We start from the raw sequence: 24,868 nt of genomic DNA, 5'->3' as shown, positions 1-24,868 counted from the left end.
ATAAAAAATTTACTGGGCATAGAAGAAAAATAAACAGCATTGTTCATTTGACAGGTTTTTGAATAGTCAAAATTAAAATGGAAATAATTTTTTCCAATTAATACTTAACATATTGTTGGGTTACTACTTAGATGTAAATAAAGCTAATCAATTGATTGTTTCATTAACTTTCTATTTCATAATATTGTCAATTTGATCCATTAAAATTATGTGGATGTTAGCTAATTTTAAACTTATTTATCTTTATCATAATTATTAACATTTATAGAAAACAAATAATTATAATTTTTGTTGCAATTTAACAGTTTCTGATATTTTTTCCCAAAAATGCACTCTAGAACTATTCAATAATTCATTGACCATGCATGTATTGTCTCCATCTAATGACAAGTATTTTGGTTCTTCTGCACTTGTATTGCTCCATTCGAAACTTAAATCTTGTGAATTGGGATTTCTAAAATTTAAATAACAATTAATTCTAAACTTAATGAAAAATGGAGAAAAAATATAAATCAATATTTTGATCATTTTAAAAACACACCCAGTTTTGGCAAAATTGGTCCACAGTTTACTTAATATTTTACACATTTTTAACTCCGGTGAATTAGGTTTAGGTGCAAATCCAAATAGTCGTCCATAAAACAGATAACTCAATTCGTCTGCATGACATGCGCCTATGAAATATATTTTCACATTAATTCAGTATTCCATAGAATAAATAATAATATTATATTTAATTTTTTCAATAGAACTTCACATGAATTGTTACCTTTTAACAATTGAAAAGTTGGCCTCAGAGAAAAGAGAATATTTTTGCAAGCATTGATTTCTCCATCAAATTTAAACTCATAACAGAAAACTGGAGAGATGTTTTGTATGATAGAATGATTATAACTACGGTGAAAATCTTTAGAAAAATATAAATCACTGTACAACTGAAAAAAAAATTCAATAATTGGTAAAGGAAAAAAATAGAATAAAAGTTAGTTTAGGATTTTGGTACACTTACATGACATATATTTTCCAATCTAGTAGTTCCGCATTCAAGGTTACACTCATTAAAGTAAAAGTTCTTTACTTTGTTTATAATTTCTTTAGTATAGTGACTTTTTAATAATTCATTAATTTCTTCAGTGTCATTTATAATTTTTCTCATTCTATATTCTAAAAAATTAAAACATATTAATCACAACCTTTTTTTTTTTTTAATAGTCACATAAAATGGTAAAAGTAACCATAAAGTATACTTTACCACAGACCCGGGATGGACAACTTAAAGTTACTCAAGGGCTAATTTATCATTGGACCAGTTGCCCATCCCTGCCATAGAAGAAAATGTACAAATACCTATAACAGTTATCACAAAATAATAAAAGATAATTTTCCTTTTGTTACTATACATAAACTCATAAAATGGATTGGTTTTTCAAATATTTATAACATAAGTACCATTTATAAAAGATTCAATTTAAATAAATTCAGAATTTTTTAAAAAAATGTGCTAATTAAAAATTATTAAGTTAGTAAAATAATTTGCCTCCAAAAGCTATCAATCCTTCCATGTTGTTGATTCCAGTTATCACAGGTACTGTTGGTGCAATTTTCACTAAAATTTCAGGATGAGCAGGTAAAAATTTGTCACCAACCGCTTCACTTTCAACAGATGGAATAAACTCATAGTTAGTAAAATCCGTTTTGCCCTTTTAAAATAAAATAATTTTTTGTTTATCAAAATAAACTTTTAGTTATTTGTTTAATAGTAAAATATTTTTAAATTGATCACGTAAATATATTTTACAAACATTTTACTTATATCAACATTTTCTCCCATGTTTAATATATGAATAATTAAATAAATAAATATACATTTACTCTCATACCAGGAATTAAAAATGTCTTTTGAATTATCAATTTTGGCACAACAACATAATTTTAGTTATGGTTAATTTTTTAATTAATATTAAGTCATTGCTTGAAAATAATTACTTACAACATTTATATTTTAATTTTAGTTTAAAAAAAGTATTTCAGTTTTTAATGTGTTTAAGTTATAAATAGTAGATACTTGTATCTACTATGTACTTTGAAGTACATGCTAATAATAATAGATGTTAAATTAAATTAATTTATATATTAGAGGAGAGAAAAAAATAAAATGTTACACACTAATAGTTAATAAATAGAAAGCTTTTTTAAAAATAGTTACTCTTTATGTCTTTATAGACGCATTAGTAAAATATATTCAAAAATTCAAAATACTTATTTATGATGAAAAAATTGAAAAATGTTGTTCATTCAGGGTTTCAAATTCTGATTTTTTTTTTTTAATAGATTTAAGTTTATAATTTTATTTTAAAGTTTATCAAATTGTTTATTGTACTTCAAAATCATTTTTATTTCCTGCTTTATACATCATAAATTCATAAGTAATAATTCATTACTATCATTACCTTGATTTTAGTAAAATTGACAATGTCAATAGCTGGGATATTGAGCAAGTATTGCACAACTTCTTTAGGGTCATCCTTTTCACATCCCAAATGTTTTGCCAACTTAAAAGCTGATTCTCTGTGGTTTTCATTAAAAGCCCACAAATTAAATATACATCCACTTTGCATAATAGCCTTTTGGAATAATCCTAGTTTAAAAATAAAAAATAAATATTTTTAAATAATTTAAATTATATTTAGTATCATAAATGTACGAAAAAATATAAATTGTGTATGCTATTTGTAATAATATATATAAAAAATAATATAAACATCAACCTGTAGATTGTGGAGACAGAGTGTGACAATGAACAGATGCTGATCCTGCGCTTTCTCCAAAAATAGTAATGTTTTGATTATCCCCTCCAAATGAAGAAATATTAGCTTTTACCCATTTAATTGCAAACAGTTGATCTTTTAAGCCCATATTGCCAGGACATTCATCAATATCAAAGTTCAGAAATCCTAAAAACAATATACAGGTTATTTATTTTATTATAAATTAATGACATATATTTTATAGATAATTAAGTAATATAAAAAAAAAATTATATTAATTTTTGAATATTTGTAAAATCACCAAGAGCATTCAATCGATAGTTAATTGTTACTATGATTACATTTTCATCAATCAAATAATCAGGAGAATAAAAATCTGACGATGCAGATCCATTATTAAATGCTCCACCATGTATAAACACCATAACAGCCTTTTTTTCTTCTAGTTCTTCCTAGTAAGACAGTAAGTCGCAATAAAAAAAAATGCAATTGTTAACATTATAGTAAAACAGCATTATTAAGGTAATATTTTTCTAATTGGTACTTGAGGCACAAATATGTTTAAATATAAACAATCTTCACTTCCAACAATTTTGTTATTTAAAAAAGAATATTGCATGCACATGTTTCCCACTGAAAATGCTTTTAATATACCAGACCACCCTGGATGTTTGACAGGAGGCTGTAAAATACAAAATATTAACAACCTAAATCAAGTAAATAATTTATTATAATTTTATTAAACATAAGATATAATCCTAATGTTATTTTATTGCTTTAAATTGTATTATATAAATAACCAAAAAACGTCTCACCTTGAATCTCAAGTCTCCAACAGGTGGTTTAGCATAGGGTATACCTAGAAAACTGACATAAGGTTTATTTGATGCTTGTGTTTTGTAGTGAATTCCTTGTAAGGTACCTTGCTCTATAATAACAGTCATTTTCTTTCGTGGCTAGAAAAAAAATTATTATTATTTTTATACATATTAACACATTTTATTATTATACGTTTTCTCATAACAGTAAAAACTCTATAAAAAAGTCGATGTGTATAAGCTATCTGTTTTATTATTTAAAATATAAATAACATTTTTTAATTTCTCAAATTGCCTACTACTTAAAAATTCAATAAATGTTATACTTAAAGGTACTTGTAAAATATTTCGCATGGTACTTAAAAACCCCAAGTTTAATAGAGATTAGACAAGTTGATTCAAAAATTTTTTATTTAGGACTTAGGTAAATGCTGTAATATACAATGCTGTTGAAATTTTTGAGTCCATTGTAGTTTGCATCTTTAAGAGCAGCCATACCAACCTGAGTATGTGCGTTCAAAAAAACTTAAATTCAAAATAAAAAAATCACATTAACTTAAAAATTTGTATCTAATTATTATGTATCAAAAACATTAGATTAAAAAAAAAATTCAATGTTTGAGAGTAGTTGCACATGCTTAGCAATAAAAAAGTAGAGTATGACTGCTGTAGAATCAATAATACAACTAGTGAATTTTAAATGTTTGACATGGTCATCAGAGGATGATCTATACTAAACCGTGCCATAACTGTCAGGTATCTTACGATAGTGCTGAATAAAAATCCCTTGAACTTGTTGAACATGACTTTGGCAAGGAAGCGCCATTTGATGAATGACCGCCACAAGTTCGACATAATTGAACAAAGTTGTTAGAAATGAGTTCTTGTTCGTAGTAGAACAGTATCCGGTCAAATATTTAATACTTAGTTTAAGTGAACAGAACAACATCCAATATGGGCGCGCACCAAAATTATCAAGAATACATTATATGGGTAACACAACTAACACATATAACTCTTAATCATAATATAATCGGAATTTTAGCTTAGAACTCAAAAGTTAAGAATTGGCAATCACGACCTGACAAAATCACACTAAGAAGTATTTTACAGTTAAAACTTAAATTTAAATATATTATCTGTTAAGAGGATTGGAAGCGGTGATTTTCTGTCTTTGTTTAACATACACGCAACATAGGATTATAGATGTTTCGTTTTCTATTTCCAACATACCGATTGATATAATGAAGCGATAAGAATACTGAATACGAGTTTGAATTAGTCGTCTTTTAAATTTATCGACTTTCCTACATTTTTTATTTTATCTCCCTAAAATCCTAAAAAAGTTATATTAAAAAAGAGTACCTAATTAAAAAAAAACATGTTTCAATTTTTTAATATTAATTAATTTTAAAATATTAATTATTTTTATATTAATTAATTTTTATTATATTAATTATACCTATTTTTTGTAACACACGTTTACACGTTAGCCATGAGTCATGACGACTATCCATATCTAATTATGATGGTCAATACTATGATTTACATAGGTAGGTATACGAATATAGTACCTATCATACTGCTTTTATATTTTTTATTCTGTTACACCTTACACATTCAGAATGTAACATTCTGACCATTCTGTGTTCTCATAACTGATATTCTATTTTTTTTAAAGAAATAGGAGTTATTATCTATTTTTAACCTATCTATACAAACCTACTTGAAAGTTCAAAGTCGAAACATTTGATCAAATTATTAGTTGTTCGGTATAATTTTTCTAGATATCGAGATACCTACCAAGTAATTAATTTATGTAATGCTTTGAACATTTTGAACAAACGGGTTTTTATAAATTTATATTTTTAAACCATAAAAAAATTACTTTTAACTTCTATTGTAACGTAAGTTAGGTATACTATTTTCACCAAACTAACTTCTAAGTTAGATATTTGGAAAATTTCAGAAACTTACTTATATTCTAAGATAGTCAGTTTTTGTAATAAAGTAACTTAACTTTAACTAGTTTAAAAAATGATTAACTTGCCCAGCTTTGGAATATTGTAGTCATAATCATATCCAGTTCTGGAATTAGAAATATGAAGTCTCTTGGCTCAATATTTTGGCTGATATTGAATTGAGTCCCACAAATACATTTGGGTTATCGGAGTTGAGTCCGACCAATATTGTTAGGTTGTTTGAGTTGAGTCCCTTCAGCCTATTATTGATATATATTGATTGCTTACATTGTTTTTTTTAATAATAATAATAATGTTTTTAAAATAATAATTATGTGTAATATAATAATGTTAATAATTAAATAGTGACTGGTAAAAACTTAAATGATACAGATTTTAAAAAGTTAAATCTCCAAATTTGCTTATTTATATAATTGTTTGTCTGCTCCCGTAAATTTTTTTCTTTTTCTAATGTTTCTTTACAATACATGATCTTTTTGCTTTGCTTCTTAATTTAATATATGTATAAAAGTGTATTCCTAGAAGAGTGTCCATAAGAATAAAAATATTTGGATGTCCCAAATGAAAAAAACTAAAAAACATTTAATTTCCAGTGAATTTTATTGTGTAGGTAGTTATGACATTTTATCTACAGGGACTCAATTCAATATCACCGAATATTTTAACTACCTACTTTACTTATGTACCTATATCGGCTAAATATCTAATAAATTACCTAAGTAAGTAATATTTTGTATGTTTAAAGTGCTTGGACCCTCACTCAAATAACCAACCCCGAATTACGCAATATTATGCGTATTTACATGCAACAATCTGAATAAACATTTGGAGAAGTCGTCGGATAGTGATAAAAATCATCACTGATTAATATTGATCTATATATTCTATACGAAACCGTTCTATTACTGCTATTATAGGTATATCTTACAACAGAGCTGGACAAGAATCCCTTGAATTTGTTGAACACGATATTGGCGATGAAACGCCATTTGACGAACGTCCGCCACAGTTTAGACATAATCAAAAGACAGACGAACGTCCAACCCGACACCGACAATATCACTAACACAAATCGTACTTACCGGCTGTTACCACTCCTATAAATGTATAATCTGAATAACCTTTTCTTAACCTTTTAAGCTCAAAAGTCCATAACCATGACCCGGCAATATGTTACCATTTGTATGTTCTTATTTTCTTAAAATTATGTAAAAGTTTCGAGTCAAGACAGTCATCAAGTGTCCAGACATAAACACAAAAATAATTACATATTTATAATAACCGACAAGAGAATGCACGACGATGGCGGCAAAGATTAAACGCGTTTATAAAATGAAATATTTCGTATTTTAATTTGCGATCGTGATCAGCACTTGCATTATGTTGCACATGTAGGTATACATCGTCGGTTGTCGACACGTCGCTGTCGTGAAACTTGATATACCTCAACACAATATTAATATGGCCGTATTCGTCGTTGGACATAACAGTCATCAGCATTCACTGCTACACACTGGCCGGGATTAAGGAGCCCGCGTAGTTAAATTTTAGGGATGCATTTTTTTTCGATTGATGGTTCTATATTTTAAATGTATGTTATTGTGGTATGGAGTTAGCAACGAATATATGTATATATAATAGTGACATAGTGTATTCATGTATTATATAAAATATATAGTCGTATTGTGTACTGAGGCCGGCAGCACTCATGAACACGCGCATTAATGTTCGAGTCCACTTTGGCAATTTAAAAAAATTGAATCAAATTTAACCAATAAATATAATTATATCAATTATGATCACATTACATGAAGTAATCAATGTATTTGTTAATAAAATAAAGTCGGCGTAATAGACTCTCATTCAAGAATATACCTATTTATATTTTTTTATAATTTCATTTATTTTATATATTACTCTAAATTATAGTTATAGGCGCAACTAGACCAATATTTTTGAGGGTGAAAAAAAAGTAAAGACCTCATAGATAGCTGCTAGGTGTAGGAACACAATAGATAGGTACTTGTTTTTCTTAACATAATACATATAGTATAAAATATTTTAATTAATAATAATATTTACTACAGAATAGTCAAATTTTAATAGAAAAATATTTTTATTTTAGGTGTGCACAGTGTCCAGTAGGAATATGTTACGTCAATGATTACCTATTTATTTTATGAATTTGCTGTTATTGATTGTTTTTTTCTAATTATAGATAGGTAACTATAACTTCATTTTCAAATAGAGGGGTGGAATAGTTAAAATTAATAATAATAATAATAATAATTTATTATGATATAGGACGCCAAATTTATTATTAAAAAATCAGTATAGTATAAAAAATAATATAAGTTATCAAAATATTACAATTGGAATTTGGTCCTGGGAAATAAAAAGACATGTGTATGACGCAATTGCACAGGTGGCTTTTCGGGCCGAGAAAGGTTGATAAGGGCACAAAGCTAGTCACTACTCACTAGGTAAGTATAAAAAAAAATTTTGCTGAGCGGTGGCCTATTAAATCGATATTTTTATCTATGATTTGTTCATTTTTGAACATAACGAAAATCTGATTAATTTTTCAAATGACACTAAAAATAATTTAAATTTTGTTTTTTTTTAAATGAAGTCTACAATCTACACCACTTGGGCACAATAAGTAAATGTGATACAAGTATAATTACATAGAAAATATTAGAAATAACAGTACATAATATGTGACGTTTTTAAGAAAAGCAGCCACCCATTAGTGACACTCACAATATCACAATTTAAATAATTTTTAGGTTAATACTTATTATAGTTATTAATTAATATTTTTAATACCTAATAAAATTAATAATAATAATTGTTTTTCGATCAGTATTTACTATTAGTAATTAGTATTTATTTTATATTATTTTTGTAATTATTATGTCCAAGTTATGTTGTTACCTATACTGTAAAATTTCTATTTGAAATTTTGAAATTAATAAAAGCAAGATGCAATTAAGTTTCTAATCCACTTGTTTAGGTAAAAATTATAGATAATAATATATTCTATATTGGAAATGTTAAACTACTCAACGTATAAACTAATAAACTAATTAGTAATTAAGTAATATTAGTATTTATCATTTAATTATATTCATATTTAATTACTATCAATGTTATTTTGAAGCAGATGATGATCTTTATAAATGTTAATATTAAATTTTAAGATCATCTAAATAATAAATATTTTATTTGTTATATAAAAATACATTCATTTACAAGAGATATAAATAAATAGGCAGGAACGCTGGAAGATGACTATCCTATGGCTACATAACTCTAAATAGAACTGAGGAATAATAGCTGATATATATTACTATAGACTATATAATGATTATAATGCATAAATAAAATACCACAGTTTTATTTTCATCTATCTATAACTACATATGTTTAAATGTCTTAAATATAATAAATTATTAACAAATAGTTTAAATATACAGTTAAATCGTTATTTACAATAAATAAAATAAATTTACATTTAGATGTCTTCCCCTTGGTTGATAGTTGAATGACCAGCAACTTCTAAACAAAAATAAAAATATATCTGTGAAAATTATACTTTTATGTTATAAAAGTTTTGAGTTATTGTTGAGTTACATGATTAATACAGTATTAGTTTAACCAAAAAAAAGTATAAGTTGTTCATGTAACTCACCCTCGACTTCTTGTCCTTCGAGAATACCCAAGATAATTTCATCATATGTGTTTCCATAGTAATCATCTTCATCACTATTGATACTGGGACAGGACGAATCTGAATCTAGGATAGTGCTTAGTTTTGGCAATGGTGAAGAGGTATCCTGTACTTCTTCTTTTTTGATATGCTTTTCTATATTTAAAAACATTGTAGTTTATTATTAATTATGCATTTATGTACCATTATTTAACAAAAAAAAAAACATTTAAAAATATTATTACTCATTTGCTTTCTGGACAGCTTTAATCTCTTTTTATGATGACAGTTATTGGTATTTTTTTCAGGGATTGGTGGTTCTGAAAATTCAACCATATCCTCTAAAATATCTTCATTTTTACCTGGAAATGCCCTGAAATTAGTATTCTTATAACGGGGTTTTTTCTGACAATCGATGTCATCGTTTTGTTGATTGGCTTTAGGAATAGTTTTAGCAGCGTTTATCTCTACAATTACTCTAGAGAGTTCTGGCTTATAATCTGGAGCAGCATCACGACTCAAAGACATATTACTCAATTTGTTTATGTATGCTAATTCATTACGCATCTGATACTCCATAAGTTCTAGTTTATTGAATAGATCTAAATTTGTTCGTTCCTCGTATTGAGTTTTAAAACACTTGTCAGCGACACGACCCATAAATTTGCGGACCTCGGCTCTTGGATAGTTAGCCTAAAAAAAAATTGAATTAGATAAATTGAGATTTTGTCAATTCAAATACAGTCGAGGGTATTCAGTAAACTCACTTCTAAGCAAGGGTTGATAGCAGTAGCTGTAATTGTTATTTTTCTTTTAATATCCAGTTGGTAAAAACAATAGGATGGGTCAATTAGACCTTCATTAAGATAATTGTTCACCAATTCTTTAGTATTAAAATAGTCTTTGGGTACCATTTTTATATTGATCAGATACTGTTTAAATGGCTGAGTCTTATAGATGGTATACAATAAGTAAACGGCACCTATTCGTGCTTCTTTCGATTTAGATCTCAAAAATTTACTGGCTACTGCAAGACAATCCTGTGTGGTTGTGATGTAATGGTGTGGGGATACATATGTGTGCTTTCCTTCTCTATTGGGTTTAGCATATATTTCGTGAAATTTTGTAGAACTAAAACTTTCTAAAAACGAACTATACTTTAATGTTTTACTTTTGATAAACAAATCAATTAAACTAAAAGAATCGATGAATAAATTTGAATAATGGGTACGCAGTTCTTTCGTAACTTTGATATTATTCAAGGTACTTTTCTTCTGTCTGGATGAAACTGGGAAAACAAACTCTTCTTCATCACTGTACTCTTCATTACTACTTGTACTGGTGTACTCAAATTCTGACATTTTTTAATTACCTAGAAAAATAGTAAAATTAATTGCTTTTGAGTAATGAGTATCAATACAAGTGTTGTTTAAATTTAATTTATTTTCAACTTTACAACATGTGTGTAATGACTACTTAAAGTTAATACCATTGTAGTACTATGGTTATCTAGCAAACAACAGTTTATAATAGCAGTAATATTATATTTGTAATAAATTGATTTATCTATTTGGTATTATAATACAATTTTTTTTTTTAATAATTTCACTATCTAATTATTTGTGAATTAGGAAATACTTTTTTTACTTATGTATCAGGGTATTTGGACAAAAGTAAATGTTTAGAAGACGTTGTACTCACATGCTTTGTCTCTATCTTAGTAAAACACACCATACAAAAATATATGTTCAAAAATTAAAATTTTGTATTTGTGCAATTGTACGTGTTAATTTAAATTTTTTAGTGAATTATGAGTATTTTTAAATATGAATATTTTACATACTCATAACTCGCTTAAATATTAATATACCGTAAAAACCGACAAGAGAACACACATAATGTTCTTACCTTTAAGTTTAATTATAATTATTTAACCTTAATATTAAGCCAAACACAAAATTTAAACTACTGAATGTTTAATTTGGTAGGATACACGTTAGTGAGACCTACATACGGGGTCCTCTTAAATAATATTTTTTCCAGCAAGATTTAGACCTATAACCCGATGTAACATTATTTTTGTCGTTGTACTTACTTTGTACTTTACAATTCTGATGAGCGATGACCCAAACGTGTTCGGAGATTGATCAAATTTTTAATTTTAAGGAGTCTTAACTGTTCCAGTAATAATTAGATAAATTAATATTAATATAGATTTTATATTTAAGCACAGAACCGCTGAGAGAACCGTTTAAATTTTTAATTCGAGTTCCAATACTTTTGTCTACCGTAATTGATAAGAATTGATAAGAATGTTATCAAAAGAACGCGTATCAGTTGTGTTGTCCACTCGCACAACTTTAAGGGGCAACTAGGTAATGATTTAAATCAGGAAACGCGAAACAGCATCACGAGAAACGGACACGCAGACTTGCCTGGTGTACATGCACGGCACTAGAATTTTTTTCCAGGGGGGGGGGGCAGAGTGGGGCAAATATTTTTTTTACATAGGCTAAGTTTTTTTAACAATCATTGAAGTTATTTAAATAAAATATAAATATTTTCGTATCATATGACATAACATAACATAGCTATTAGCTATATAGTACAAACTTTTGAATAGTTAAAAATATTTTAAGAATTATATCCAATATTTTTTATGTACCTTATGTAAGAAAATTTTTAATCACAGACCTTCAACAACTATATTAATAACGATGTACAAAAATGATAATTTCTTTATTACTTTAATATTACACACCTTAATTTGTGAATGAATTTATGCTTTTTTAATTACATTTCATTAAAGTAATTGTGTTTAGTAATGAATAGATGATTTTGTTTGACTCAAATTTAATGCTATGATTTGGGATACATTGTTTGTTTATTTTCATCCAGTAATTAGTACTCAATAAATATAATAATAAATAAATAAAATATTTTTTCTTATTTTACAAATTTCAAAACATATTTTATTGAAATTGTAATACATTTTTTCCTTATTAGACAATACTAGTATAGGTTAATACATAATAAAAAAAACCAAAGATGTTATTTTTTCAAACTTTATTAATTCAATTATTACAATTTATAATAAATTCAATTGATAATGTTTTATGACCTTATTATATCGTACATATTTTTCAGTGGGGGGGGGGCTGGCGAGGAGGCTGAACTGTTTTCTGGGGGTGCTAGAGCCCCATCTTACCCCCCCCCTGGCGCCGTGCCTACTGGTGTACAGCGTGGTAAAACGGATGCCCGTGGGACCAAGCAACGACCAATGTCGTCTGAGGGCTGAGAGTAGACTGAGTAGAGTAGTGACGGTAATGTGGTGTGCGTCCCGAATGCGTAAGCACCAGTGCTGCTAAGCGACGTGCGCCGAATTTGGTATTCCATTTATATTCTATTAGGTATTTGTCGATAATGAGATATTGTTTTATTTAAATAAATATATGGCATAATTGAATTTTAGCAGTTTAGCTACTACGTGTCAAAAACCGATTTTGCGCAAATCATTATTTTGGAAGTTAGTGATTTTATGTTTTTACGTATATGTGCAAAAGTACAAGACTCTGTACTTTAGTGCCACGCGCCGCGTCTATAACTAATTTTTCAATTTATTTTACATATATTATTTTAATAGATTATGAATGATAATGAAATCATAACATCATCGACTGACCAGGTTTATAGCTGTGACCAGAGCTAGTAGTCATAGGAGCTGACTATTTTTTTTATTTCACTGGTAGGTTAGGATTGTCTGTTAGGTTACTGCGATTGCCCGAAGAGAAGGTATGCTGGTCCCCCTAGGACCCCGAAGAGGTCTCTAACCACCTTCCTCTGATTGTTTATTTTAGAGGTCCGGAGGACCGAGTCGGGCAACTGGAGCCGGTAGTCGAAGGAAGCCACTACACTTGTTATTTAACTGTTAGTAGGTTTTTTTACTTTGAAACTTAATAAGTAAAATCATTTGAACGCGAGAGTATACTGGAGATATACATAATTACAGAATGTTGAGAATTACGATAATTACGATTTAATTTATAATTTCTCTATCCGATATTTTCGGTTCGATAATAACCTATTCACCTCATCATTTAATATAATATTATAAGTTTAACGTTATTACTCATTATTCACAGAATACGTTATCTAGTGTTTATACTTACCTGTATAATATATAATGTACATTTTTAGTTGACTTTCGATTTATTTAAAAAAAAAAAAAAAAATTGAAAAAATTCGTTATAGAGCGACGTGTGACATTAAAGTACAACGTTGTGCACATACGTAAAAACTTAAAATCGCAAACTTTGGAAGGATATAGGTAACTTCCAAAATATTGATTTGGATAAATTCGTTTTTGCACCATTTTAAAAAAAAACATTAAATTGGGCACTAATGCAGTACTATAGTCTATAATAACTAACAATTGATAAAATATTGTGTAATTTAGGTATCCCGAACAGCTTTCAGTGAAACAAAATCACATAATATTGTCTGCTTGACATGTACGACTGTTTGTATTCATATATTAATATTTATTGCGCATTTATATAATTGTAAATAGATATACGTTCAATGTACGGCTTATTTCTTGGAAACAAATTTTTAATGTTCTAAGTTTTTTATAGACCTTAATTTTTTTTTTATGATTTTTATATAATATACAAAGAAAATAGTTAAATAGTAACGTACTTAAACTATTCAACTAAAGGCCAGAAAAATAGTCAAAAATTAAGTGTTATAACTTATAAATAATATGTCGATTTATGTAAAAAAAAAAAATATTAAAAAAGTGAAAATCACTTATCGACAGGGATAACAAATAGTAGTCACTTAAAAAAAAAAAATAATAAACTATAATCACAATTCAAAGAACCGGTGTCGTAGCAAAAATGCTATTTTTGAGTTTTTTACAGAAGTTTTCCATCGAATTTGAATTTTTGATTGTAAATTGACGTAATGTCTTGTCACAGATGATCAAAGTAGTGATCAATTTGCAAATTCTTTGGATATTGATATACCACTGTGCAGTTGTATACAAATTGAAGTCAAAATTAAAGTTATACATACATAATATTATAAAAAAAATTTAATTTATCTGAAATTGGTAAGATACAAGATTTATTAAGATAAATATCTTTTAAAATACAAAAATAAACTAATAACGTTATTTTTCGTTTAAATATACAAATTCGATGTAATGTAAACTTAAAAAAGTCTAAAAAAAAATTGTTTTCAATCAATGTTATGTGGGTTTATATATTATATAACAATAATTAAATACGAATAATACGATTGAGGGTTTTAATTAAACAATGGATTCTTTTATTAAGTCTTTCCAAAAACGTGATCTATTGTTGTTTATCATCCCTTGGGTCATTTGTGTTCTGTCTCCATCTATTGACAGATACTTAGTGTCACTTGCACTTGCATAATTCCATTTGAAACTTAAATCCAGCGAATTGGGATCACTAAAATTAAACAAAATCGAACGTAACAATTCACTATTTGCTATACACATCCAGTTGGCAGTCGCACAGTGACGGAATCATAATATTGATATACTATACAAATTGAAAAGATTTATCAACACACCCTGTTTTTGCGAAGTTGGACCACATCTTACCCATCGCTTTACACATTTCGAGTTCTGGAGAGTTGGGTTTTGGTACGACTCCAGACAGATTATTACGGAACAAATAATAAATTTCGTCCGCGTGGCATGCACCTATATGAAAAATCGAAAATATTTTTATTTATTATTTTAGAAAATATTGTTTTGTTTCAATAAAATCAAACAAGTGTCGATATAATATTTTAATATAGATATAAATGGTATTTAAAATAATACATTGTCAGTGGCGGTCCTACGAGTGAGGCGATGGGTGGATCGCCCCCCCCCTGGTCTATATTATAACAAAAACCTAATAATATATTTATGTTTTACATTTTTATTTTTATGACTTCTATTTTTGAGTATTGTATTTAATGTTAAAAATATCCCCCCCTCTAGAATTTGTCAAGGACTGCCACAGTCTTTTAATCACAAGTTACAACATAATTAATAATATTATAAAAACCTTTTAAAGCGTGTCGAAGAACTGGTCTCGTAGCAAATATCCAGTTTTTTATAGCATTAAGTTCTCCGTCGAATTTAAATTCGTATATGTAAACCGGCGTGACGTTTTGTTTCAGAAAATGATCGAAGCCACGATAAAAGTCTTTGACAAAAAATACATCACTGTGCAACTGTGTAAAATATAAAGTCAAAACTAAAGTTATGTTTATACGATTCTATAGAATATTGTAGATTTTTTGAAAAACATCAAAATAAATTTAAATATAAATTTATTCAATGACCTATTATTTATAAATAAAGTAATTATTTTATTTATACGTTATACCTAGGTACGTGGCTATGTATAACCATCAATGCTTATTAATGATTATAATATTATTACCAATGAACTGTGCTTACGTGACATATATTTTCCAACTTTGCTATTTCACAATTATTATTACATTTATTGAAATAAAAATCTTTTATTTTACTTATGACTTCAGTACTGTACTGATTGTTAAATAGTTTTGAGATTTCATCTGTTATTTGAAGATCGGAAAATTTACTTAATCTGTACTCTACAAGTAAAAACATAACAGTTGTATTACTTTAAAATAACTAAAAATGTTCACATAAATATATTAGTTTTATTATAATTGAAATAATTAAATTAAAAATATAGTCACCACTTAATGCTATAATTCCTTCCATACTGTTAAGTCCAACGATTACGGGTACTGGAGATGCAATGGTGGCTAAAGTTTTAGGATGAGCCGGTAAAAATCGATCACTGACCATATCACTTTCAATAGATGGGACGAACTTGTAATCCAGAAAACCATTGTCGTCCTTTATGAATAAATCGTAATTAATATTTATAATTATCTCACATATACAATGAAGTATTTATCTTCCAATACGAATAAGTATAAAATTATTTATTTTACTAACAAGATCAAACCATTTAAAAAATACACATAATATAATATATAAATGGCCACGTGTAAGACTGCGAAATATTTTTCTTACTTTTGGGCAGAACAGTAATATTAGTGTTAGTTTTAATTTGATTAAAATTCCGAGTTTCTAGTTCTTTAATTTAATCTTTTAGTCTCATTTCGGTTATCTATAAATTATAATTATTGTATTTGTAATATTTATCAAACTCTCATGATAACTAATAAACGTAAACTTTCTTTATTACTAGTTAATATATAAAATACCGATTGGGTTTTCGCAAATATATGAAATTGTTATAATTAGGTAGATGACCGGGACTTAATCCAGTCTATCTTATCTAATCCGATAAAATACAAGATTTCTTATGTGCAGTAAAACGATTATTAATAAAAATATTAAGATAAAATAATATTGAACCATACCATTCGGCATAGACTAGACTTCAAGGGTTTTTAAAATGCACATGCCAACAAAAGTGCACCACAAAACGGTGCATATGTTTAAAAAATAATTTACTTTGTAACTCTAAATGCCATCCAAAAAGTTTCTGTATTAATAAATAAATTGTAAATTGTAAAAAAAATAATAATTTAATAATTATAACTATAATAGATTTTTTATTTTATTTTGTAATTTGTTTAAGATTTTAATAATTATTCTAATAAATTGACGTGAAATAAATTAATATTAATATTTTATATAATAATGTAAGGCGTTTGACTTAATACTAACATATGATTTTTTTTTTGTAATTTGTAATTTGATTAAAATGTTTATTCAATAATAGTTTTAAATACATTAACTAAACCCTTATTGTTAGTTTATAAAATATCTAGTTAGTGTGTGGAATAACTAGTTATTTTATAGAATTACAGAATTTCATACATTAACGCTAACATAAACACACATAAATAAAAGTTATTTTAATTGTCCCCATGATCAAATATTTCAGAATGAAAAACTACAGAATAGCAGATATTCGTCAAAGTTTGAAAATTAGTAATTTTAAGTTCAAATGATTAAACAAAGCCACTGTGTTATCTATAAATGTCATACATATTAATTTACTCAACACCAAAATTTAGGTTGTAAATACTAATTATTAATTAATTATTATTATTATAGTTTTCGTATATTGCTATGATACATGCAGATTAATTAATTTTATCAATTTATTGCGATTAATGTTCTTCACTCGAACGTACCTTTACAAAGATACGTTACGTTACTTACAAGACGTAATTCTTATAATAACTCCCTTCATGCTTTTATTATTGTAAGTAGGTAATCTAACTGTGAAGAAATTTGTTAAAATACAATATTACAAACCTTGAATTTAGTTTCTTTCACTAAATCAATAGCTGATACGTTTCTTAAATATTTTACTATTTCGTTGGGATCACTACTTAGACACCCTAAATTTTTGGCCAATTTAAAGGCTGCGACTCTGTGATTTTCATTTAATGCCCACGGATTAAAAGCACATCCACTTTGCATGATTGCCTTTTGGAATAAACCTAAAATTAAATTTTTTTAAATATTGATGATTATAATTTTTTACTGTAGTCTAATGGTGATAACAATAATATTATGTCGATCAAGATTTGTTCGAGTTATTTGCAATAATTGACAATCGATAAAATTGTTTATAAATAGACATTAACACGAAAATACTATTGTCGCTATCTCTTGGAACGAGTTTGTTTTAAAATACATACAGCCGTACAAGTGAATATTTTTGTTCGATATTCCGATATTCGACTAACGAAACACTCGCATATTACTGTGGGACGTATAATGATATTATGTTTTATTTTGTATTAAGTTGCAGTAGATAAGTGCAACATTTAAATACTTAAATTTAATTTGAGATTTATAAAATTTAACGACATTAACAACATCATAATTTTCTCTGTATTTTTATCGTAGTTACCTAACTTATAAAATAGCTTAAGCAAAAACGCTTGATATTTAACCTGTGGATTGTGGTGACATCGTGTGATAATGAACAGACACCGATCCAGCACTTTCACCGAAAATAGTGATATTGTTTACGTCACCTCCAAACGCAGCTATATTCGCTTTTATCCATTTAATAGCAAATAGTTGATCTTTCAAGCCCATGTTACCAGGACACTCGTCAATATCCAAGTTCAAAAATCCTGAACACAAAACGAATTTCATTTGTAATATTTTTAAATTGCAATCATAGGTGTGTGCAGGGGGTATGCAAGATATGCAGCTGCATATCCTGAAGCTCTTTAAGGGGGGGGGGGGGAAATCGGCTCTGGAAAATAACCATTTTTACGCAACAAAAATAATTAGAGGGGGAGGGGCGACAGTGGCCTTCTGAATACCCTGAAAAAGAGGCCTGCGCGCGCCTATGATTGTAATGCTGTAACTGTAGAGCAACCTCGGACGCAGTTCCGTAACAAAAAATTAATTTATAAATTTTATTTTAAATTATGTATTGTAATTAAAAATATTTATTTGATTGGTGAAAAGAATAATTCTTCTCTAGATATTTTTAATGTACTTATATAAATTATATTTAAAGGTCTATATCAATGTATCTTTGTTTATTTTACATAGATGTAATAATAAAGAAATAATATGAAAAAATTCATACACTAGTCCAAACCCTATCTAGTGTGCATTATTTAAAATGTGTTAATATTATTAAAAATAATAATTAAAAAAAAAATATATTTTTGTAATATTTATGATTTTTTAAGTAAATGAGTTAAATGACTGTTAAAAAAACCCTCTGTTTATTTTATACATGAATTATAATATACCTAACAATAATAGTATTTATTAATTGGATATCTATAAATGATCACCTAGGGCGTTCAAACGATAATTCAACGTGATGACAATCACGTTTTCGTCGAGCAAGTAATCGGGGGATTGTTCATTTACTGACCCACAGCCATAGTTGAAGGCGCCTCCGTGTATGAATATCATAACAGCAAGTTTTTCATTCAGTCCATTCTGTTAAAAACAGTGTGTTACGACGATATTGTACACGAATAAGTCGACAAATTATACGTTTACATCAGAATTTACAAAATGTTTTTACGACCTGTGGCACCAATACGTTCAAGTACAAACAATCTTCGCTTCCAATGATATCATTCGCCACGAATGCGTATTGCATGCATCTGTCCCTTTCCGAAATAGCTTTTAAAATGCCGGACCATCCGGGATGTTTGACGGGAGGCTATAAAAACAAATCTTCAAGTATGGTTTTAAATATTTTCCGCAATATTATGGCATTCTACAACCATAATGAAAGCATTTATAAAATATAATTAAAGTCGAATCACATTCATTTCTTTTTATATTATCGTATTATTCATATTTTACTAGAGCATTTAAGACACGAGTAGTGAGTACACAATATATTCCATTATAATGGAATATAGAATTTTTCCATGAAACAAAATATGAAAGCGAGACGGTTGGAAGTTTCACCGATTCCGGTAACTAACCAAACAGGGAAATAATATTAGTCTTTCCGTCCAACATTAATAGTTGAGATAGTTTATAGATTTTATTTATAAATTATGCTAAACATACTAGTTTAACTTGAAATATCTGTATAAAAATATTATTACATGGCGTTTTTTTCTCTAAAATATTGGTTTGTTATTGTCAAATGCCAATTGATGATAATTTAACGTAAACAACGACGCGTAAGAAGACAAATATTAGTTACATATAATAAAGTAAAATTTTAATTTATTTTTTAATACATTTAAGAAGGTAATATAGAATGTCTATAGATAAAAATCGATTGATGGTAGAATTATAACCAATGGGTAAACTAATTTATGCGCATATATGTATTTTTAATTTTTATAGTTTATTAATTGCGCTGTTAGTAGGTAAAAGTATGGGGCATACACTTGAGTACAGTTTTTTTATAATGTAATATATTATGAAATATTATTATTAATGCCTTTGTAATACGGGGGAGGCCTTTGTCTTAGATAATAATATAATATTACATTGAAAAAACTGCATTAACGTATTTATAGTACGTATTAGTGTATTACCAGTACAAATTATCCAGTTAACGTAAATATTATATCGTATAAAATATTGTGTAGTGTTGTATTCGAAGTAAGTAATAATAATACACACAAATGTATGATAGGTACGAAATTGTTCACCTTGAATCTTAAGTCGTTAACCGGTGGTTTAGCGTAGGGTATGCCGAGAAAACTGACGTAAGGTTTGTTGGACAATAGCGTTTTGTTTTGAACTCCTTTTAGAACACCTTGTTCGATGACCACTTCCATTTTCTCCGTTGAGTTGTTATGATCTGAAAAATAGATGTATTTTTGTACAGTTTGTTGAAGTTTTAATTCTACGTCCGTTGACCAACCATAGGCAGAACTTTGAAGCCGCATTTGCGCGTAAAAAAAAACACTAATGATTTGTAGGAATATTTTTGTGAAAAGCATCTTATCATTAATTTAAATTTTTTTTAATTTTTGTGCACAATATTACATAGATATTTATAATAATAAAAATAGTTGAACGGTCTATGTAGTCATATTGTAAGCTCATAACGACGATATATGGTCATCGATTCAGCGAGACGACTGTTCGACTGCAGTTTCAATCGTTACATTATTGTTGTTGTAATAAGCTAGCTAATACCTACTTATTACCAACGTATAAATAAACACCATATTCTTACCTTTAGGTTTGATGATATCACACTTTATTTCATTCTAATTCTATAAAATCTAACACCACATGTTTACATAGTTTTGCTGATATGAGAATACTTTTTCAGATGGCTTGCACGCGTAAAATTGTTGCAGAAGATTACGGCCCAGGACGCACTGATATAATAGACAAATGCGCACTGATATACAATACTTATTTACTCTATTATAGCTTATATTATATAATACGTACAACTATACTGGACCGCGGTGGCACGTGTATGGTACTGCGACTACTGATGCAGTGATGCCGCATTATATATTTAATGTATTATTATAATAGCTATGTAACACATGTACATAGCGCGTAATAACCTTACACCTTATTCGTGCTTTACGTATATATTATTATACTGGGTGATTGTTTTATCATTTTAAGTGCGCGTAATACATTCATATTGTGTTCGGTTGTCGTTTGCGCATCACTATATTGTTAATTTTGACCTTTTTTTGTAAGACAGTTGCGCATCGTTCGATTTTTGGGTTATATGCATCAATTGCGTATCAGCCGTTTGAAAGGTCTTATATCATTTGCGCATCAATATTATTACACATTTTTATAGAAAAGAACTAAAAAAAGGTGTATACACAAAAGTGCTAGTTATTTTCTAACTTTGATATTAAAATTCGCATATCTCCAAATTTACTCTCGTAACATCCTATTTTCAAATATCGTACAGATATTTCGGTTTTAAAATGTATAATAATATCAGGATAAATAGTATTGTGAAAATGTTGTGTAGGTAATCAGTTAGCAATAGTTGTGTAGGTACGTTTGACTAATCGATTTGTACCACATAAGTATATCAAACGAGATAGTATAGATTATTAGATAGTAAAATGCGTGAGATACTGTCCAGATGGACGGCTTTACGAGATACACGAGACGTGAACATTATATATTATTATTAAACTGTAATTTTGACTTTTGAGTACATTTAAGAATGAGTCAACTAAAATTTGTTAATTCAAATCGCGGAAAAGTCGGAATCATTTATTATACATATGATTTATGAAAATCATTAAATTTTCAATCGAAAATTATTTTTATACAATTCTATTGTTCAGCATGTTGATGTATGATAATTCGGTGCTGGTAAAACGGACAATGCGCAAATTACGTACGACATTTTGGCACAGGTAAACAGACGATGCGAAAGTGATAAACGGCCGTTTCAATAAAAGGTAACGCGTGTGAATATATTTTATTTTTTAAATAATTTCGTGTATTTTAAGTGACAGATGACAGATAGTTTTTGAAATAAACAGTGTACTTCAATAAAAAAAAAAACCACTCGGCATATCCAGTGTTAATGGATGATATTGTATTATGTATATTATAATTTATAGATTATAGATAATTGATATGTAATGTATGATATATACGATTGTATTATCATAGAAGTATATTGTATAGATAACTAATATTTGTTATCGTCCACCGCATAACGTTGCAACGGCCGTTGCTATAACAGGCGTCAGTCATCAACAATTTTAAACCATTTCAAGTCGATGTGAATACCTATATAGGATATATTATATTGTCAATTTTAAAGTTCACTTTAAGAAATTTTTGAATTTATCTAAAAATATATATTTTATATTTATTATAGTCAAATTATAAATAATTAAATTTAGTATTCACATTTTGTATTTAATATATTTCTTTTACATTATATATTCATATAGATACATCCATACTACGATAGTTAATAGGTTGATAACTAGTTTTTACTTTTACAATGAAATATATTAGTGTTATGTTTTTTACTTGATTTTAATTTAATTATATAATTATTGATTGTTATTCTTAATGTATTTCTTAATATATTTCTTTATGTAATTCTTTGTTATTTCTTTACTGGCAGAACAACCATAGCTTATAACAAAAGACGCAATTAATGTTATTAAAACTTTATAAGTAATCATAGTTATTACTTAATGATTATCTAAACTAAAAAGAACGAGCATAAATTTTGATTTCTAATGAATATAGTTATTGATTATTTTCTGAATTCACATAATAGAATTATACATGGTTGTTGAGCAATTAACAACTAAACAAACATTTAAAATATGTATGTTATAAAAATAATATTCTACTAAATATTAATGTTAGTTTTATATTTTTTAATATGTATTAAAAAATAATGTACACTTTACACATATGGCAAAGTAGAATTAATAAAGGATTTAGGCTAACAAAAATACCATATTTTTAAGTTATTTTGGATTTTGTGCATACCGATATATTGGTTTTTCACTGATGTATGTGAGCGTGTATTATGTGTGTATTGTAGCACATTTTTGTACACCGAAAAAATTCTCAATTTCAAAAATTTTTATTACTAATTCATGATAAATGTTAAAAAATTCTGAGTACATATATACATGCATTCATTTTAAAATTATTTGTTATTTTCTAATTTAAGTCTTAAATTTATGGAACAGTAAAAAAGATAGTGTTGTATGGTTTCTAGTATGAAATTGAGTTTATTTATTAACTTGTCCCATATGGTGGGAGGGGGGAGAGTAACTTAAGAGTACTTGTAATTTTTAATAGAAAACCGATATATTATTTTTATTACAAAAAAAAATACATTAATTTTTTTTATAACACAGAAATTAATGTTGATAATATAACGATGGACTATTAGATACTTATATTTTTATAATTTTTATATTTGAACTATAGACGATTGCCAATGTGGGGGGTTTACCCTGTTTACAGTATACAATGTATAATGTTTATGTATATAAATGTACAGTCGTACAGTATACGTAATGGTATACCTATTAACATAATATTTTCGGTTGTGGCTTTTATTCAAAGCTGGACATTTTTGGGTTCTGCGAGGACGTCAGGACACAACACTCGATAGCAGGACGTATTATGGTCTATGAAATAATTTATAATAATATTTATATTTAATGCACAATGACGGTTCGTGTAATATATTCCTGTTATTTATATACTGAAATCGGTAAAGTATGAATAGCTAAATAGGAATCACTGTTAATGAATGGGTTTTCACAATCACATTGTAACTTAAAAAGTTAGCAATAGTTTTCAAAAGCGTCGGGAAAAACCTTGAAAAAATTACGGAAAAATGGAAATTTTTACGCATAAACACTTTTCGACAAAATCGATATTTTGATTTTGCTGCAACTCAAAAACAAATCATTGTAAATACTTGAAATTTTCACCAAATGTTTATATTAGCGTTATCTATTTACGATTAAATTTTCAAAAATTTAGAATTTTTTTAAGCTACTTATAAACAATTGATATTTTTGACTTTTTTAAGTTTTTTTTCTTAAAATACCGATAAAAAAAATTTGGCTATCCAAAAAATCTTTAAAATTTAATACAAAGTTTATTAACAATTTAAAATTTTCAAATTATTCATAAACAAACCATTTGTAATGTTTAATGTATAAAAAATTTAAACTGCAGTCAATGGTCAAAAAACAGGTAAATAGAACAGATAATAAGTTATAATTTTAAAATATATTTTCGTTTATTTGTAATGAAAAGCTATAAGACCAAATATAATTTTTTTGAATCATTACAAAAAAATGACAAACATCAAACTTTTCAAAATCCCCTAGAATTATAAAAAGAAAATTAAATTTTGAGAGGAGCGATATTGACGTATTAATTGACAATTGTATACTGTTGTGTTTTCCCAAGCGGTCACCCATCCAAGTACTAACTACGCCCGACGTTGCTTAACTTCAGTGATCGGACGAGAACTTGGTATAAGACGAAAACTGAATTCAGTTAATTTTTAATATTTTTAAAAAACACTAAAAATC

General features: G+C 27.4%; 3 protein-coding genes across 6 annotated transcripts; all 3 read right to left on the bottom strand.

The window, feature by feature from the left end:
* Window positions 1–151: 151 nt before the first annotated feature.
* LOC132918568 (juvenile hormone esterase-like) lies at window positions 152–6,650 on the bottom strand. 2 transcript variants are annotated; one of them, XM_060979868.1, is made up of 11 exons: window positions 6,497–6,650; window positions 3,584–3,724; window positions 3,313–3,450; window positions 3,070–3,220; window positions 2,769–2,954; window positions 2,451–2,638; window positions 1,538–1,700; window positions 1,010–1,164; window positions 770–935; window positions 542–674; window positions 152–454 (listed from the first exon to the last, which is right to left on the bottom strand). In XM_060979868.1, the coding sequence occupies exons 1-11, from the start codon at window positions 6,584–6,586 to the stop codon at window positions 280–282; spliced, it is 1,686 nt and encodes a 561-aa protein (XP_060835851.1). In that variant the 5' UTR covers window positions 6,587–6,650; the 3' UTR covers window positions 152–279. The 2 variants fall into 2 exon arrangements, with proteins under 2 accessions (XP_060835851.1, XP_060835852.1); XM_060979869.1 differs by lacking the exon at window positions 6,497–6,650 and adding an exon at window positions 4,352–4,796.
* Window positions 6,651–8,952: 2,302 nt separating this feature from the next.
* On the bottom strand, window positions 8,953–11,569 carry LOC132917903 (uncharacterized). Its single transcript, XM_060978892.1, has 5 exons — window positions 11,376–11,569; window positions 10,048–10,652; window positions 9,526–9,973; window positions 9,263–9,436; window positions 8,953–9,129 (listed from the first exon to the last, which is right to left on the bottom strand). The coding sequence occupies exons 2-5, from the start codon at window positions 10,639–10,641 to the stop codon at window positions 9,086–9,088; spliced, it is 1,260 nt and encodes a 419-aa protein (XP_060834875.1). The 5' UTR covers window positions 10,642–10,652; window positions 11,376–11,569; the 3' UTR covers window positions 8,953–9,085.
* A 762-nt stretch (window positions 11,570–12,331) lies between these two features.
* LOC132917157 (esterase FE4-like) lies at window positions 12,332–21,306 on the bottom strand. 3 transcript variants are annotated; one of them, XM_060977759.1, is made up of 12 exons: window positions 21,243–21,306; window positions 21,019–21,166; window positions 20,486–20,637; window positions 19,393–19,530; window positions 19,151–19,301; window positions 18,284–18,469; window positions 17,637–17,824; window positions 16,034–16,196; window positions 15,765–15,925; window positions 15,367–15,535; window positions 14,882–15,014; window positions 12,332–14,757 (listed from the first exon to the last, which is right to left on the bottom strand). In XM_060977759.1, the coding sequence occupies exons 3-12, from the start codon at window positions 20,612–20,614 to the stop codon at window positions 14,595–14,597; spliced, it is 1,581 nt and encodes a 526-aa protein (XP_060833742.1). In that variant the 5' UTR covers window positions 20,615–20,637; window positions 21,019–21,166; window positions 21,243–21,306; the 3' UTR covers window positions 12,332–14,594. The 3 variants fall into 3 exon arrangements, with proteins under 3 accessions (XP_060833742.1, XP_060833741.1, XP_060833740.1); XM_060977758.1 differs by having other exon boundaries at window positions 21,019–21,283; XM_060977757.1 differs by lacking the exons at window positions 21,019–21,166; window positions 21,243–21,306 and adding an exon at window positions 20,701–20,946.
* Between the last annotated feature and the right edge of the window lie 3,562 nt (window positions 21,307–24,868).

This window comes from Rhopalosiphum padi, chromosome 1 (genome assembly GCF_020882245.1).
Source record: "Rhopalosiphum padi isolate XX-2018 chromosome 1, ASM2088224v1, whole genome shotgun sequence".
Classification (NCBI taxonomy): Eukaryota; Metazoa; Arthropoda; class Insecta; order Hemiptera; family Aphididae; genus Rhopalosiphum; species Rhopalosiphum padi.
The sequence above is the reverse complement of the archived record's forward strand: the minus strand, read 5'-3'. Positions and strand labels throughout refer to the sequence as shown.

Coding starts and splice junctions, on each gene's coding strand:
- LOC132918568 (XM_060979868.1), bottom strand. CDS start 6,586: ATGTCTAAACTGTGGCGGACGTTCGTCAAATGGCGTTTCATCGCCAAT. Junction 3,451..3,583: donor TTGGAGACTTGAGATTCAAG/GTGAGACGTTTT, acceptor TGTATTTTACAG/CCTCCTGTCAAACATCCAGG. Junction 936..1,009: donor GATTGGAAAATATATGTCAT/GTAAGTGTACCA, acceptor TTTTTTTTTCAG/TTGTACAGTGATTTATATTT.
- LOC132917903 (XM_060978892.1), bottom strand. CDS start 10,641: ATGTCAGAATTTGAGTACACCAGTACAAGTAGTAATGAAGAGTACAGT. Junction 9,974..10,047: donor CTATCAACCCTTGCTTAGAA/GTGAGTTTACTG, acceptor ATTTTTTTTTAG/GCTAACTATCCAAGAGCCGA. Junction 9,437..9,525: donor GCTGTCCAGAAAGCAAATGA/GTAATAATATTT, acceptor TTTTAAATATAG/AAAAGCATATCAAAAAAGAA.
- LOC132917157 (XM_060977757.1), bottom strand. CDS start 20,779: ATGCTTTTCACAAAAATATTCCTACAAATCATTAGTGTTTTTTTTTAC. Junction 15,536..15,764: donor AGTTGGAAAATATATGTCAC/GTAAGCACAGTT, acceptor TATTTTACACAG/TTGCACAGTGATGTATTTTT. Junction 14,758..14,881: donor TCCAACTTCGCAAAAACAGG/GTGTGTTGATAA, acceptor GTTTAATTTTAG/TGATCCCAATTCGCTGGATT.